Source organism: Mustela nivalis, assembly GCF_964662115.1.
Source record: "Mustela nivalis genome assembly, chromosome: 6".
Lineage (NCBI taxonomy): Eukaryota > Metazoa > Chordata > Mammalia > Carnivora > Mustelidae > Mustela > Mustela nivalis.
In genome coordinates, this window is record NC_139025.1 from 121770817 (window position 1) to 121788737 (window position 17921).

Genomic DNA, 17921 nt, shown 5'->3' on the forward strand with positions numbered 1-17921 from the left:
TTGTCCTTCTATATAAGACTTTAGGAATAATGTAAGAAATTTTTACTGACCTTAACTTTTAAACCTTCTCTAGGTTGATAATCTTTAATCATTTAAAAGTTGGGGTCTAGGGACCCCTGGGTGGCTCAGTCAGTTAAGTGTCTGCCTTTGGCTCAGGTCATGATCCTCAGGTTCCTGGGATCAAGTCCCACATCCAGCTTCTTGCTCAGTTGGGAGCCTGCTTTTCCCTCTGTCTGCCACTCCCTCTGCTTGTGCTCTCTCTCTCTTTCTCATAAATAAATAAATAAATAAAATCTTTGAAAGTTGTAGTCTAGAAAAATTTTCTCAAAAAACATTAAAGCAAATATTATATCATCATATTCTAATTACTCAAGCAGGAATTTATTTTTTTAAAGATATTATTTATTTATTTGACAGACAGAGATCACAAGCAGGCAGAGAGGCAGACAGGGAGAGAGGAGGAAGCAGGCTCCCTGCTGAGCAGAGAGCCTGATGCAGGGTTTGGTCCCAGGATCTTGGGATCATGACCTGAGCTGAAGGCAAAGGCTTTAACCCACTGAGCCACCCAGGCGCACCAGGAATTTTTTTTTTTTTTTAAGATTTTATTTATTTATTTGACAGAGAGAGATAACACAAGTGGGCAGACAGGCAGAGAGAGGGCAGGAAGCAGGCTCTCTGCTTAGCAGAGAGGGGCTCGATCCCAGGGCCCCAAGATTGTGACCTGAGCCAAAGGCAGGGGCTTAACCCACTGAGCCACCCAGATGCCCCTCAAGCAGGAATTTCAATAAAAGATTTTCATTTTTTATCCAATTTCTGTTTAAACATAAATATACATGTGTTACTGAAGTATTTGGAATGTACCAAAAATATCTGACTGAATGTCCTTAGAGAAAACCAATCCCAACTCATTAAAAATATGTGAGACATTTAAGTAAATTGTCAAACTCCAGTTTTAAAGATTTCTAAAAGACTTCAATTAAGCAAGACATTCCTAGGAATGGTTAGAATTTCCCCATGCTTTACTTTTTTATACAAAACATAGATTTTTTTCTTTTCTATTTTAATATAGATTTTATAATTTTTCTGTGTAAGCACATATAGAAAGATACTTAAAATATTAATGTAGAGCCAAGTGAATTATCAGAAAGTGAATAATCTTTTTTTCTTTGTATGAAATTATTTATTTTTTTAAAATGTTTTAAAAATTAAATTTATTTATTTTCAGCATAACAGTATTCATTATTTTTTCACCATACCCAGTGCTCCATGCAATCCGTGCCCTCTATAATACCCACCACCTGGTACCCCAACCTCCCTCCCCCACCGCCACTTCAAACCCCTCAGATTGTTTTTCAGAGTCCATAGTCTCTCATGGTTCACCTCCCCTTCCAATTTCCCCCAACTCCCTTCTCCTCTCTAACTCCCCATGTCCTCCATGCTACTTGTTACTCTCCACAAATAAGTGAAACCATATGATACTTTACTCTCTCTGCTTGACTTATTTCACTTGGCATAATCTCTTCCAGTCCTGTCCATGTTGCTTCAAAAGTTGGGTATTCATCCTTTCTGATGGAGGCATAATGCTCCATAGTGTATATGGACCACATCTTCCTTATGCATTCGTCTGTTGAAGGGCATCTTGGTTCTTTGCACAGTTTGGCGACCGTGGCCATTGCTGCTATAAACATTGGGGTACAGATGGCCCTTCTTTTCACGACATCTGTATCTTTGGGGTAAATACCCAGGAGTGCAATGGCAGGGTCATAGGGAAGTTCTATTTTTAATTTCTTGAGGAATCTCCACACTGTTCTCCAAAGAGGCTGCACCAACTTGCATTCCCACCAACAGTAGAAGAGGGTTCCCCTTTATCCACATCCCCTCCAACACGTTGTTTCCTGTCTTGTTAATTTTGGCCATTCTAACTGGTGTAAGGTGGTATCTCAATGTGGTTTTAATTTGAATCTCCCTGAGGGCTAGTGATGATGAACATTTTTTCATGTCTCTGATAGCCATTTGTATGTCTTCATTGGAGAAGTCTCTGTTCATATCTTCTGCCCATTTTTTGATATGATTGCCTGTTTTGTGTGTGTTGAGTTTGAGGAGTTCATTATAGATCCTGGATATCAACCTTTTGTCTGTACTGTCATTTGCAAATATCTTCTCCCATTCCGTGGGTTGCCTCTTTGATTTTTTGACTGTTTCCTTTGCTGTGCAGAAGCTTTTGATTTTGATAAAGTCCCAAAAGTTTATTTTTGCTTTTGTTTCCTTTGCCTTTGGAGACATATCTTGAAAGAAGTTGCTGTGGCTGATATCGAAGAGATTACTGCCTATGTTCTCCTCTAGGATTCTGATGGATTCCTGTCTCACGTTGAGGTCTTTCATCCATTTTGAGTTTATCTTTGTGTACGATGTAAAAGAATGGTTGAGTTTTATTCTTCTACATATAGCTGTCCAATTTTCTCAACACCATTTATTGAAGAAACTGTCTTTTTTCCACTGTATATTTTTTCCTGTTTTGTCAAAGATTAATTGACCATAGAGTTGAGGATCCATATCTGGGCTCTCTACTCTGTTCCACTGGTCTATGTGTCTGTTTTTATGCCAGTCCCATGCTGTCTTGGTGACCACAGCTTTGTAATAAAGCTTGAAATCAGGTAACGTGATGCCCCCAGTTTTACTTTATATAATAGAATTATATAACTGCAATTAGGTCAAAAAGTAGAACCCTAAAATTCTTACTAAGACTTCTCATTTCCTCACCTCCCTCCTTTTCTGAAAGGAAACCAATGTCTTGTCACAGTATAATTAATTTTGTGTGTTTGGACCTTATTTAATGGGATAATACAGTTTGAATTAATTTGCAACTCTCTTCTTTAACTGAACATTATGTTTATGAAATCCATCCATGTCACTGCTGTGCATTTGTTTTCAGTGCTATACTGCTGTGCAAGTGACCACATTTTGTTTATCCACTCTACTGCAGATGTAGGTTTATGACTAATGCTACTATGAACATTATCGTACTTTTTTTGTGTGAGTATATGCAAACACAAGTGTTGAGTGTATACCTGAACGTGTAACTGTGAACGTTAATAATTATGCCAAGCTCTTTTTCAAAGGGGTTTTTCCAGTTCACTTTCATACCAGTAATGCACGAGTGTTCCTTTAGTCCCACAACCTTGCTAGCATTTCCCATGGAAGTCAGCTGCTGGGTGTTGGGTGATATTTTGTGCTTTTAAAACTTTCATTTTGGAGCACCTAGGTAGCTTAGTCAGTTAAGCGGCTGCCTTCAGCTCAGGTCCTGATCCCAACGTCCTGGGATCAAGCCCAACCGACATCCAGCCTCACATTGGGCTCCCTGCTCAGAGGAGAGCCTGCTTCTCCCTCTCTGGCTGCCGCTCTGCCTGCTTGTGCGCTTTCTATCTCTCTGTCAAATAAATAAATAAAATATTAAAAATAAATAAGATAAAACTTCAATTTTTCTGAGTACTAGTGAGATTGAGCACCTTTCCTATTGGTTATTTGGAGATCCTCTTTTGTGAATGACTTGTACAAGCCTCTTGTTAATTAATTATCTGTCATTAACTTATTTGAATTATTTATACATTTCAGGTGCAAGTTTATTATACATTACAGTATGTTACAAAAATGTGCTTTTTTACATTGAGGCATACAGTTCACCTGACTTTCGTGAATGGCATAAAGTATGGGTTGGTATTATTTTCCATAGCTCTGTTGCTTTGCAGCGACACATTTGTCATAAATTGTTTGTATGTGCATAGATCTGCTTTGGGACTATATATTCCGTACCGTGTGTTTATTCATCCATCTTTGTACTCCTTATCTCACAGTGTTAACTAGTGTAGCTTTAAGTAGAGCAGGTACTTTATTTACTCTTCACTGTCAGCTTTCCTGTTTACTCTTTATTTACTGTTGGCTTGATTATTTTGGGCCCTTTATATTTTCTTATAATTTTTATGAACAGATCATTAATTTCCACCTAGAAAATGGTTTGGCTTTTTATGAGAATGCTTTAGTTGATTTGGTGAAAGGGCACATTGTTGTAATTTTTCCAATCCGATATATTTTATCTCCATTTATATAGGTCTTCTTTAATTTGTACTAATAACATTTTAGGGTTTTCTGAATAGAAGTTTAGTGCATCTTTGATAGATGTTTTATATTTTCTGATGTGATTATATATGATAAAATTTTTATTTATTTATTTATTTGTTTGTTTGTTTGGCAGACAGAGATTACAAGTAGGTGGAGAGGCAGTCAGAGAGAGGAGGAAGCAGGCTCCCCGCTGAGCAGAGAGCCCGATGTGGGGCTTGATCCCAGGACCCCGGGATCATGACCTGAGCTGAAGGCAGAGGCTTTAACCCACTGAGCCATCCAGGCGCCCCTAGATGATAAAAATTTTTAACATTATTTCTTGTTTGTTGCTAATATATAAGAACACAATGATTTCATATTGAACAACCTTGCTAAAAGTATTTGTTAATTCTGATAATTTATGTGAAATGGTCTTTTTACCTCTTCCAAACACTGCAGAGACCTTTGTGCATCTTAACTCACCATTTCCTCATTCTGACTTATATATGCTATTATCATTACATATTATATTTTAATACACATTTATAACCCTGTATGATGCTATTATTGTTAAATGTTCACTTAGATATAATTATAAATGCCCTCTTTTCTTTGTTATTCATTCTTTCTTTTATCTCCAAGTCACTCTGCCTAAATAACTTTTTTTTCCTGAAAAACATTTTAAAAATATTTTCTTTAGTCTGAGTCTCCTGGTCACAAATTTCTTTTAGTTTTTTTTTTTTTTTTTAACTGTTTATGACCTTATGTCATATATTCTTATATGTTGGTTCTAGAAATTCATGTTGGCATTTCTTTTTCTGCTTGAAGATAGTATTTTATTGTGTCTGGCTTCCACTCTTTCTATTGAGAAGACTCTTATTGATCTAGTTGGTGCTTTCAAATTAATCTGTTTTTCTTTTCTCTCTAGGAAATTTTTATTTTTCTTTCCACTTTTTTTTCTTTTTTTAAAATTTCATTGGTATTTATGATGTGCCAAGATACTATTTTCTCTGTAACTAGAGGTTGTAGATCTTCCTGATTCTTTGGCTTGAGGTCTCCTAACACTTCTGGAGCATCCTCAGCCATTGTCTTTGCCCTATTCTCTCCTCCATTTTTCTTCTAGGATTCCAATTTTAATTCCAATTTTATAAGTCCAACATTGGATTTCCCCCCATATCATCTGTATATCTCCCTTTCCCTTTTGGAAGTTTTCATTTTATTTTCTCTTCATGATTCATTCTGGAATTTTCTTCTCACTTACCTTTCAGTCCAACAGTTTTCTCTTTGTTTATGTTTAATCTGTTATTACTATCCATGGGGAAATTGTGGACATGATTCCAAGTGTATGATGATGTCCTCTTTCCTCAGAAAAGATTTATGCTTACCTCTGTCAGGCAGCTAGAGTCATTAACAATCCAGGACAGGTAATTCTGAGCTCAGATCCAGTCCTTGTGTATGTGTTAATCCTTCTGGTTTATCTTTGTTTCTTGGACAGAGCTCTTTGGAATCCCTATTTGATGTTCTCTGTCCCTAGTTCTCTCTTTTAGCCCATGAATCTGTCAAATGTCCTGCTTAGCTTCTACTTTCCCTTCTAAAAGTACATGTTTCAGCTACCTGAAATGGGGCTCACCTCTCTCAGTTTCTTTTTTCTCCCAGATCTTGGCCAAGATTTTCACTGACTTGCTATTTCTCCAGTGTCTTCAGGTAGATGTATTTAAATTTTGTCCATTTTCTTCTAGTTGTTTCCAGTGGAAGTGTTACCTATTCTACAGTAATTAAATACCATTGTTTGTTTGTTTTTTTTCTTACCCCTCTTTATTTTTTTAAGAAAAAAGTACACTTATTTCAAAATTTAATTCTTACTTAGTTTGGACTATTAATACATGAGAGTAAAAAAGAAAAAAAATAGGATACACTTTGCAGTCACATTTTGGAAAATATAATTCTGTATTTTTCCAATAACATTATATAGAGGAAACACTTACCAAAGTCCTTTAAAGCTGAAAGGAGATCTGAGCTCTTGTTTGTAACAATAAAAAACTGTGAGGAAAAAAAAAATAATAAGCAAAGCACTTGAATAGCAGTTGGTAAGGGAAATCAGGTTAAAAGAAACATTGCATTAAATTGATTTCAATAAATACATCCAGCTAATAATCAAAGAGCTCCTTAAATATCACTCGGCACAGGATCACCAGATTGAGACTTCATCTTTTGTATTGGTCTTGAATGTATATTCTGCTGACAAGCAAAATTTGGGATATATATATATATTTTTTTTTGTCAGATCTGAACTTTACTTCTAACTTTTTGTTTTGTATGAGCTAAAAGACTGAAACTTTTGTTAGATACATGAAAAACACATTATTTAATATGCTGCTTTAACTATCTGATGTTTTTATTTCTCTTCCCTTTTTTTCCTGGGATATATTTGGACTGATATCTTCTGCTTTATTTTAAAATGCTTCTGCCAAGATTAGAAGAAAGAAAAAGAGAAGGATCCCAAATTGAATGATAATGAAACATTTCTGTTAAGATATGTGAATTTTCTATCTTTCAAAAATCAATTTTCAAAATACTATTTTGCTTTTCATTAATGATTATGACAAATTACAAGTGTTTTTAAAGTCTGCATGTCACACTTTTAATATATTCACACTTTAATACATTTCATTTTCTCTAAAGTCCATTCGTGAATTCCATGCTTTAGTAAACTAAATTCCTGTGATCAAGTAATTGTCCATTGGGTCTATAAATAACATCTACTATAGGTCTAGAGAAAGTATTATATGAAATGTTAAAAGAAGGAATTATCATCTTTATCTTATTTATAATATAATTCAACCTTAAATTCTACAGACAAATCTCCACTCTTTTTCCCCATTTATTTTTGTTAGAAGGATCCTAAGAGACAATTCATCTGTGTTTCCTAACCAGACGCTAATCCTTCATCCAAAATCGTGGGCCTAGAGCAAGCTTACTCTCAGTGCTAAATGAGAGCTTAGCTATCACATCTTGTTGTTACGAAATCATTTTCCTTTAAGGGCTCCTGACCCATGAAATGTGTCCTACTACAGAAGCCAGATTTCTTCAGAAATTCATTGCCCCACATCTCCTTTGTAAAAATAATTCTTGGCTACCTTTATCTTCTGGAATTATATTTAAACCTCTAGTACAATTTTTTTTTTAATGCTCAATGATAAAAACTCTTAGATTATAGAATCCTGAACACAGAAGGCATCATAGAGGAAGAAAAGGAAAGGAAGAAGCAACATGTGTTTATTGAATGTGTATTTTGGGCCAGGTAGTATGTATTTTACCTGATATAAATTAAGCCATTTAATATCCAGTAAAATATACATAGTAGATATTCTATTTTCTTTATAACAGATTTACCAAAGTACAATTTAGATACATACAGTTTATCCATTTAAATTATACAATTCAGTAGTTTTAGTGTATTTAGATAGTTGCATAATCATGACTGTTCAGTTTTAGACATTTTTATCAACCCAAAAAGAAACCCTGTACCCATCAGCAGGCACTCCCTATTTTCCCCAACACACTTCCCCTAATCCTGCGCAATCACTAATCTAATTTCTGCTTCTGTGTATTTGCCTATTCTACATACTTTATATAAATAGAATCATATACTATGTGATCCTTTTGTGATTGGCTTCTCTCATTTAACGTGATGTTTTCAAGGTTCATCCATGTTGTGTCATATATCAATATTTCATTTCTTTTTATTGCTGAATAACATTCCATTGTATGAATATATCATATTTCATTTAATCTTTCATCACTGAGCTGTTTCCACCTTTGGGGTATTAAGAATAAAGTTGCTCTCAATATTCATGTACAAGCTTTTCTGTAGATAAGTTTTCATTTCTCATAGCCAATTCATTAGGATTAGAATTGATGGATCATATGGTAATTAGCTAAGTTTAACTCTTATAAAGAATTGCCATACTCTTTTCCAAAGTGATGTTACCATTTGATATTCCCACATATTCCCACAAGAAATACATGAAGATCCTAATTTCTCCACATCCTCACCAACACTTGTTATTGTCTTTTAAAAAATTAAAATATAGTTGACATACAATGTCACATTAATTTCAGATGCACAGCATAGTGATTCCACAGCTCAATACATTATACTATGCTCACTACACGTGTAGCTACCGTGTGTCACCATACAACTGTTTCAATACCATTGACTATGTTTCCTATGCTGAAACTTTCATCCCCACTATTTATTCATCCCATAACTGGGAGACTGTATCTCTCACTCCCCTTCATCCATTTTGCCCATCCACCACATTTTCCCTCTCTGGCAACCACCAGCTTGTTTTCTGTATTTATGGATCTGTTTCTGCACTGTTTGTTTATTCATTTTTTTTTAAGATTTTACTTATTCATTTGTGAGAGAGAGAGCATGAACCTGGGAGAGAAGTAGAGGGAGAAATACACTTCCTGCTGATCCAAAAGCCCAAATGTGGGGTTCGATCCCAGGTCCCATAGATCACAGCCTGAGGCAAAAGCAGACGCTTAACCATCTGAGCCAACAAAATATCACATCTAAGTGAAATCATACAGTATTTGCCTTTCTTTGTCTGACTTATTTCACTTGGCATAATACCATCTAAGTCCATCCATGTTGTCACAAACGGGAAGATCCTTTTTTTTTTTTTTTAAGATTTTATTTATTTGACAGAGAGAGAGACAGCAAGAGAGGGAACACGAGCAAGGGGAGTGGGAGAGGGAGAAGCAGGCCTCCCAGCAAGCAGGGAGCTGGATGTGGGGCTTGATCCTAGGACCCTGGGATCATGACCTGTTGAAGGCAGATGCTTAATGACTGAGCCAACCAGGTGCCCCAAGATCTTATTGTTTTTTTTTTTTTTAATTGCTGGGTAATATTCTAGTGTATGTGTAAACCATGTCTTCTTTATCCATTCATCTGTCAAAGGACATTTAGGTTACTTTCATAACTTGGTCATTGTAAATAATGTTGCACCGGGGTTCATATATCTTTTTGAATTAATATTATTGTATTCTTTAGGTAAATGCTAAGTAGTGGAATCACCAAATAGTATAGTATTTCTATATCTATCTAGACATCCTAGTGTGAAGTGGTATCTCATTGTGGTTTTGAATTGCCTTTCCCCTAATAAGTTATAATATGTTTTTATATTCTTATTGGATGCTTTCCTCTTTGGAGAAATGTTTATTTAATTCCTTTGTCCATTTTTAAATTGGATTGTATTATCTTATAAACCTTCTTTATATATTCTAGACACAAGATCCATATCAGATATATGATTTGCAAATATTTTCTTCCATTCTGTGTGTCATCTTTTTATTTCCTTGATGGTTTCCTTTGCAGATTAATAATCTATAATTCTGATAGAGTATAACATCTTTTGTTTTTTTCACTTGTGATATTCTTGCTTTATTACAGTACAAGAAAACTAAGGGTATAATAGGACAGTCAGCTTCTAAAAGGAATAGTCCAAACAAACCATGAGGCTGAAACTAGATCCTTTAGACACCCCCACTCTTTGCTTCATAGTCATGTGATACAACATTCTGGTTTTATTGTGGAGACTCAGAAGAAGAATCGTTGCCTATTGAAACAAACTGAAAACAATTTTTTGGAGCTCCAGTCCTGTTTTTCTTCTTTCTTTCCTTCCTATTTCATATATTTCCTTCCCTTCATGGGGTTTTTGAACGTAAAATAATTAAGGGGACTCGTAATGGGAATAAGAGAATTACTAACTCTATTTTGAATTATAACATGAAAAAGTAGATTAGAAATGAATGAGACAGCATGTTGAGAAAGACCGTGCTGACGAAAACCCAAGAGCATCACTGAGAGTTACAAAGCTTCTCAGTCAATGAAGGGAGAGCCCCTCACAGTGGCCACCTTAAAGAGGGAGAGGCACATGTGTATAGGTCAGCTCTGCCGCAGTTGCTAAAATAGTTTATTACTTTATGGACACATTTGAGTGGATCTCTCTCTCCACAAAGGTGACACAACACCCTGTCCACGTTTTTTTTGAGTTCCTCAGCAATATTAATGCTTTAGAGAGCAATATTAATTTAGGCTAGATTAAATATCCAGAGCCTTGTTTTTGGCATAACTTTAGGTGCATCTAGGGAGAAAAGGTTGAGATCAGCATCTTCGATAGATAATTTTGCCAAGGAATTGGAACAATGCACTTGTGTTCAGGGACTGTTCCTCTGTCTGTTGGCTCAGCACCTATTGGGAACCTGACCACATCTGCATTGGCACACAGGCTTTAGGGCTTCTGTGCTTTTCTGTTGTAATTTTTAAGCTTCTATTGCTGTTTTGAAGGCTATATCTTGATGTAGCTGACTCAATACTTCTCAACTTTATTAACCACTAGCTATGATCATGTGGGGAATTTTCCCATAGATACAGCATACATCATGGCTTTTGCCCTGCAGTGTAAGGACTTTGTCTAATAGAGCTATAAGAAGACTTCTGTGTGTTCTTGAGGATGCATATCAAATGGCAAAGGTCTTGGACTCGAACATGTCTCAACATCTCTGAGAATTCTTGTGTTTATTAATACTCTGAGGTCTCTTTCTCATGGCATATTGAAAAACTTTTCTTCATTTGGCCCAGTCTTGAAGGCTTTCCTGCTTCCTTGCTTGAAAAAAAAAAAAAAAATTCAACCAGGAATAGTATCTCACTTCAGATGCCATGAAACCTCTCTTGTATGACCAAATCTCATGCTCTATAAATATTTTTGTATCTCCACCATGGTTCCTATCTCTGTTTTACCAAGGTCAGTCTATATGGGCCTGACATGGATTAATTGGGGCTAGTTGAGAATGTAGACTCTCTTCTTTTTCATCTGTGTTGTCTATTCTATTCACCATTCCCAAGTCTAGAATTATGAAACTGGAATGGATGGGGCATATGGTGAATGCCTAAAAGTTGCTTTGATTTGAAGTGACACTTCAATTTCAATAAGTAGAATATATTTACTGAACAAATACATAAGAAAATGGTATGTTTCTTAATTTTCTAAATTCAGTATTATGAATTCTGTGTTATTCTAAGTTCTGTGTTATATCTTGGCAAATTTTCAGAGATGCAGGTTTTTTTGAAATCAGATTAGTATTTCTTTTTTGAGGTCTACAATGATCTTCTGAATGTTTGACTATGCATTCATGTCATTGGCCTCCATGTTATAGGGGACAAGAATTCCCAACATCCTCTGTCATACTTCATTACTTAGGTAATGGTTTTCCTGAAGACGGTATACTTCGGGAAATACCAAGAAAGTTGACTTGAAAATGCAAAGTTGAGGAATATGGTATATTAAATTTTTACTCAAAAAATATTTGCTGCTCTCCCCTGGGAGGGGACTAAACTGTTTTCCAATGACATAAAGATTACTGTAAGACAAGGAAATGTGAGGCCCATTGAGTGTAGCACTTCTCTCACAATATCCAGCAGTGCTCCACATACAGAACTAAACAGATATGTAACAAAAGAAAAAAATCCTTGTTGTCTGCTACGGAGATCCGGGGATCCTTTTGTTACTGCAACATAAGCCAACCTATCATAACGGATACAGAAACTATTGTTTAAGTATAGTGGCTATAGCGAGACATACCTGAAACAAGAGAAACAAATGACAAGTGATAAGTAAAGCATGAGATTGTAATGAAATTGCAAACTAAGAGCCAACACTGATGTTACTTCAATAAAGATATTGAAGTTGCTATGACATTTCAAACTAAGATTCAATAAAGGTATCGAATGTTTTGAGTATTACACTTGCTAGAAAGTCATGTAAATAAACTAAAGGCTTCTATTTTCATGCATACGAATGTATTTGTTGATAACCTATGATAGTTTAGAAATTTATATAAGCATCACAGTATATGAAAAATACCTCACTTCACAAACTCTGCCTTGGAGACTGTACAACTGATTAAGGAAGATCTTACCTTTCTAAATAGTAATAATTTTAATGAAAAAGAAAATGACTCAGGAAGGTAATGAGTTTCATTTGGAGGAAAGAAGAAAGGACTCATGGAAGATATGGCATTTGACAAAGACTTTGGAGTGTGGAGAAGGAAGGGCATTTCATAAGGAGGGAAAAGTGTGTGTGAATCAGAAGGGGCAGGAAATATGGACAATTATTTTGAGACAGTGAGGAGATTCTTTGGGCTAGAAAATTGTCTGCTTAATGAAGAGATACAGTGGAAACTGAAGTTAATCTGGGAAACATTTTGGAGAAACTAAAATTCCCACATGCATGTTTGAACCTTCATAGAAAGCAGTGAACTATAGAAGATTTGGAGTATGGATTGACAGCGAGTTCCAGGCTGTGCTTCAGGAATGTGTGGATGGAGCTTAGGGCCAAGGATTTAGAGATGAGAAAGCCTACAATGAGGTTCTGAGCCAGCTCAATGGCACATTATGCCAATGATCCATATATACACTGTTTTATAACAATAATAGAATCTATCAAACCTGTGTCAATGGAAGGTTTATTCCATTGATGGAATTGGGAGGATCGGTAGGCTGTTTGTGGAATAAAAATCAATGTACATGTACACTTCATACTGGATTCAGAGTCCAGAGCGCTCACCTTTACACCATGGAACCGCTGTACACTTCATACTGAACACTGAAATAATTCCAACCATAAAAGTAGGTTTGTGGTTAAGCTTCTATTGTGAACTTACCTAAGCCTTAACAACAAGTTTTTAAAATAACAAGGAAAAAAAATGGAATGGATAAATTTTACATATAAAAAATTAAAGTATTTATATGTCCCCCACTCAAATCCATTATAAGTTTTAAAGCAAACAACTGAGAAAATGCTTGTAGACAAGGGCTACAAGCCCTGATACACACAAGGGCTGGTATCAAAAGAACTTAAATGAATAAGTGAAAACAATAAGAGGAACAAAAAAATGAGAAAAATGAATAAATAGTATAATCAGATTATTTATGAGCTTAAAAGCAGAGGAAAGACATTTAGGAAGTATGCAGTTAAAGAAAGTGATTGGAAAGGACAATTTTTCCCAAAGAAATTAGCAAAAGTTATTTTTTTTAAAGATTTTATTTACTTATTTGTAAGAGAGAGAGAGAGGGAGAGTGAGCACAGGCAGACAGAGTGGAAGGCAGAGTCAGAGGGAGAAGCAGGCTCCCTGCGGAGCAAGTAGCCCGATGTGGGACTCGATCCCAGGACGCTGGGATCATGACCTGAGCCGAAGGCAGCTGCTTAACCAACTGAGCCATCCAGGCGTCCCAGCAAAAGTTATTTTTAAGAAATATTATGGAACATTGTAGTGTTTACAAGGTGAAATAGACAGTTTTATAAAGTTCTTATAGTGGTATGTATACTGATATGATTCTTTGGCAAAGTAATTTGGCAATAAGTGTCAGAAGCCTAAACATTGGCCCAGCAAATCCTCTTTTGGCATATCCATCCTAAGGAAGTAAGTCCAAATACAGAAAAAGGACTCTACACAGGGATAATCTTAAGAATATTATTTATAGTTTTGTAAAAATGGAAATAACCTAAATTTGTAGCATTCAGGAAAATGTATTTATAAACTAGAGTACATATGTATATATTTGAAGCAAAATTTGGAAGATTTTTAAATTGTGTTTACAAATAATTTGAAATAAGTATGAAAATGTTTGTGCTCTGATGACAGTATGCAATATGCATTTGATCAGAGCTAGTAAAAGAAATTTTACAACCACACAAAAATGACTGGAGGAAACTTTACAAATCATCGGCCTTTAGGTGCTAAGTCTTTTCGATGACTTCTTTTCTCCTTTATATAATTCTGGCTGAAAATAGTTGATGCCAAAGTAGAAGCCTGGAGATAAAAGTCTTCCTCTTCGACATAGAATTAATAGTCATATGAGTAAATCAGGCATCTAAAGAAAAGCATATGGTGACAAAAACAGAAGACATGAAATGAAGTCTGGAAGATGCATATACTTGGGTGCAGGAGGAGAATAGGAGCTTGTCAACCTTGGAGTAGAAGGAGGTCATGAGAAGCAAGGTACAGCAATCTCAGGAAAGGAGGACCATCCATCAGTGAGGATGGGAGGGAAAGAGGTAAGGAAGTTGGTGATTAGAGAAGGTCATTGAGTTTTCACTGGTTGACCTGCCAGCAGCTTCATTAGAATTTAGATCAGGAACTAGGAGGTTTGGTTCTGATAAAGTGGACAGGAGGAAATGGAACCTACCCTTGCTTTGTTCTAAGAAAAGCAAAATAAAACAGAGAAGACAAATATAAAACAAAATGCAGTACAATCAGTGGGCAATTTTCTGTGATGGTGGAGTTCCAAAAGTGTACTAAGTGGGACGCATACATCAGATTAGCACTAGAATTCACTTACAAGAAACTTACAAAAAAGTGGGCAAGGTGCTTCTCTGAGGCCCTCCTTAATGCCTTGTCTGTGGTCAGAGGAGAGCATCTCAGTGTACACTGTTACCTTCTGTAAGACTGGACCTGCTTCTGTGACTCTCCAGCTCTCAGGGTAGCCCAGAGTTGTCTTTAGATGAGGATCAGTAATTCAAGTATCTGTGTATGGTGTTGCTCTAGGTGGGTGGAGGGAACAACTGGTAAAAGCCATTTTTCCCAATAAAACCTTGAGCCAAATCTCCCCTATTTAAATGGAGAAGAGAATAGTCTTTAATTAAATAATCAACAAGATCCATGATTCTGTATTCTAAACTAAAAACTTCCCCAAAGTTTTCCCAGGGATAGTTCTCAGCTGAATGCTTGGCTTAAGAAGAATATCCTCATTATTCTCTTATAGACTTAAACAGACTTCCCTCCTAATTCTTCTATAGAAGCAAATTGCATGGGCCACCTCGTGGTTCATGGGCTTTTCAAATGCATGTTGTTGAATCATGGAGGTCAAAGCAAACCCTTTTGCTTGCCATGTCTTTTCTCCAGTGTAATCTTTGTCTGTTTACCGTAGGTGCCTATCCTCGGCTCTCACTGAGCTTTCGGTTGAAGAGAAACATTGGATACTTCATTCTCCAGACTTACATGCCCTCTATACTAATTACGATTCTCTCATGGGTGTCCTTCTGGATCAATTATGATGCATCTGCGGCTAGAGTTGCCCTTGGTATGTGCTATTTTTAAATGATATCTAAAATGTAAAGTAACCGTATCATTACAGTATTAAGGAAATTCAGAAGCTATAGTTCAACTACAATTTTTTGACATCATGACACCAGTCTTGCCCATACAGTCACTTTTTATCTTGAAACAATAATTTCATGCATGATTCCCTTGATGTGTTAATTTAATTATAAGGCTCAAATGTGAATTTTCATGCCCATGAAAGCGAAAATATGCTTGCCGAATATTTGCATAATAAAACTATTTTGACACTAATTTTAAAGCAAGGATTAACATCTCTTGTTCAAAATTGTTCTATGGCTCAGAAAGAAGACTTGATTAATTGGACATTCATCTTTTTTAAGTCAGAAAAATAGTCAAATATTATAGCATGTAATTGGAATTACACAATTTAATGGGCATTTAAATATGTGATTAGTTTCTGAGTGATCCTCAAGGCTCTAGTGATCTGTAGTGGCCACTGGTCATTTGGCAACTGGATTATTAGCTGATGTACAATATATTTTATAGGTTCTAATAATATTTCTAATATTTTTAAATTATTAAAGGAAAGCTTATATTTTCAAAAACATTATTCTCTATTCAGCTAATTATTATGAAGCTGCATGGACAAAATAATTATTTAAATACATTTTAGAAAATATAGAGCTGAAGAACAATTTTCCCTACATTCTTTCTCTCATAGGGTTGGGTTCAATTCCTGAAAGCAAAATTATCAAATAATATTTTAAAAATTGATGGAAAATAATTATCAATGCATTTGCTGGTAAATTAGCTTACGGAGCACCATAAGAATTCAGGGTTCTAGTTATCCCTCTTTCTTCCTTGTTTTTTTTGTTTGTTTGTTTGTTTGTTTTCATCCTTTTCCAGGACTTCCAATTGATTGACACTGTTTTCCCTAGGAAAATATGTGCGCATGTGTGTATGTGGATGTCTGGTTTAGACTCACAGAGTTATAGTCGAGATTAGATTAACAAATAGGAGATCAGGTAACTATTCCCAAAAGTGTTAGGTGAATAATAACCTAATTTGAGAAGAAGAAAGTATCAGAAAACTAAAAGCGTTATATTATTATGTATTTTTAGTGAGTATGATAAGAAAAACATCCCTTAAGAAGATCTCCAGGATTTTTCAATGGCCTGCAGAGGTTTATCCTGTAGCAATAGTCCTTTCTGTAAGTTCCCCCTCCTCTTTTTTTTTTTTTTTAATGCTACTAGATTACTCTTTGTTAAATTATTTTCTTTCCTCTCACCCGGAAAAGTCAGATCTAAAATGTATTTGGAGGGACAGATCTAAATTTTGTAGATCTGTTAGCTTATACAACTTCAGAGTCTCTCTTTAGGAAAGAGAATATAAAATAGACAAACATAAAATAACGGGATCCCACCCAAAGCCTGGATGGGGACTGTGCAAGTTGAAACCTCAAGCTAAAGCTTCTTGAGTTTCACATTAAATTGGCCTTGGAGAATTTGTCATTATTGAGATAATTAGGGAAATATAAGTACCAAAGAACGAATTATCTGGCATCAATAGGACTGAGGTATACTGAAAATGTGAATTTCTAAATTTTCTAGATATACATGTTCTATAGCCCCTTAATGGTAAGACACGGTCTTCCACAATATTAAATAATCTATTTGAAGTGAGCTGTTGTCAACCCAGCCTCATTATAGTAAGTGAAAGTAGATTCCACTTTTTCTAACAGAACAGCATTATGATTATAAACCTAAAACTTCCTGTTACGGCTTTGCTAGGACAAAGGAATGGTCTGCGCAGAGTTGCTAAGGCTTCACCACTGGAGAAGTGCCAGGTTCTGACTGATGTCACAAGTCTGGGAGGCGGATGCGAGTACAGAGGCAGAAGTGAATGGGCATTTGCCAATGTCAGGATGAACCCTGAGGCCTGGGGGTCTGGAAGGCAAGTGTGACCCTAGGGCCACAGCATCTGAGCAGACTACAGTCCAACAGGTCCAGTGCTCAGGGTAGGATACCAGCGTGCTCACTCCCTATGTCCCACCTTCTGCCTATGTAGAACAGGGTTTCTGAGCCTGGGTCTACAGGGATTGGGACATACCACAAGGTCACTTCTAATAATTTAAGGAAAGTATAGCATAGAGTCATGAACACTGAAGAACAACACAATAATCATTAAGTTGAAATTTGCCAAATACTCAGGTGCCAGGTTCTCTGCAAGGCCACTAATGGGGTTACCTTATCTGTTCTGCAGAACATCCATAGCACAATAAGCAATGTTATTGTTCCCATTTTACAGAGCAGGAAAATTAGGTACAGAGAAGGTACATAACTAGTACAAAGTCATATGACATTAAGTGTCAGAAGAAAAATTTTAATCCTGTTAGTCTGACTCCAGGGTTCTCCCCTCCAACTGCTACAGGCGATTCCTATGGTATTAATAGATGGTACACACAGAGTGTTCTTGTCTGTTACATTGTAAAAATGACAAGGATTAAAAAGAAAAAAAAAACAAAGGAAGAACTATTATTAATTATTATTATTGCGGGATCCCTCAGAATCTTTAAAATGCTAATGTGCTCTGTGCCTTTTCAAGAAGATATGGCCATGGTTTGGGGAACTTTAATTGGAGAAATCCTCCTCCTGCAGTTCCATTCCACCTGCCTAGTCTTGTACCTCACCTTT

General features: G+C 35.9%; 1 protein-coding gene across 1 annotated transcript in view; it reads left to right on the plus strand.

Annotated features, from left to right (window-relative positions):
* The window catches only part of GABRB3 (gamma-aminobutyric acid type A receptor subunit beta3), a 220390-nt gene that overhangs the window by 188732 nt on the left and 13737 nt on the right, over nt 1–17921 (plus strand). The window contains exon 7 of the mRNA XM_082733223.1: nt 15095–15247. Within this exon, the coding sequence (XP_082589349.1) occupies nt 15095–15247 (153 nt within the window). The remainder of the gene's footprint in view (nt 1–15094; nt 15248–17921) is intronic.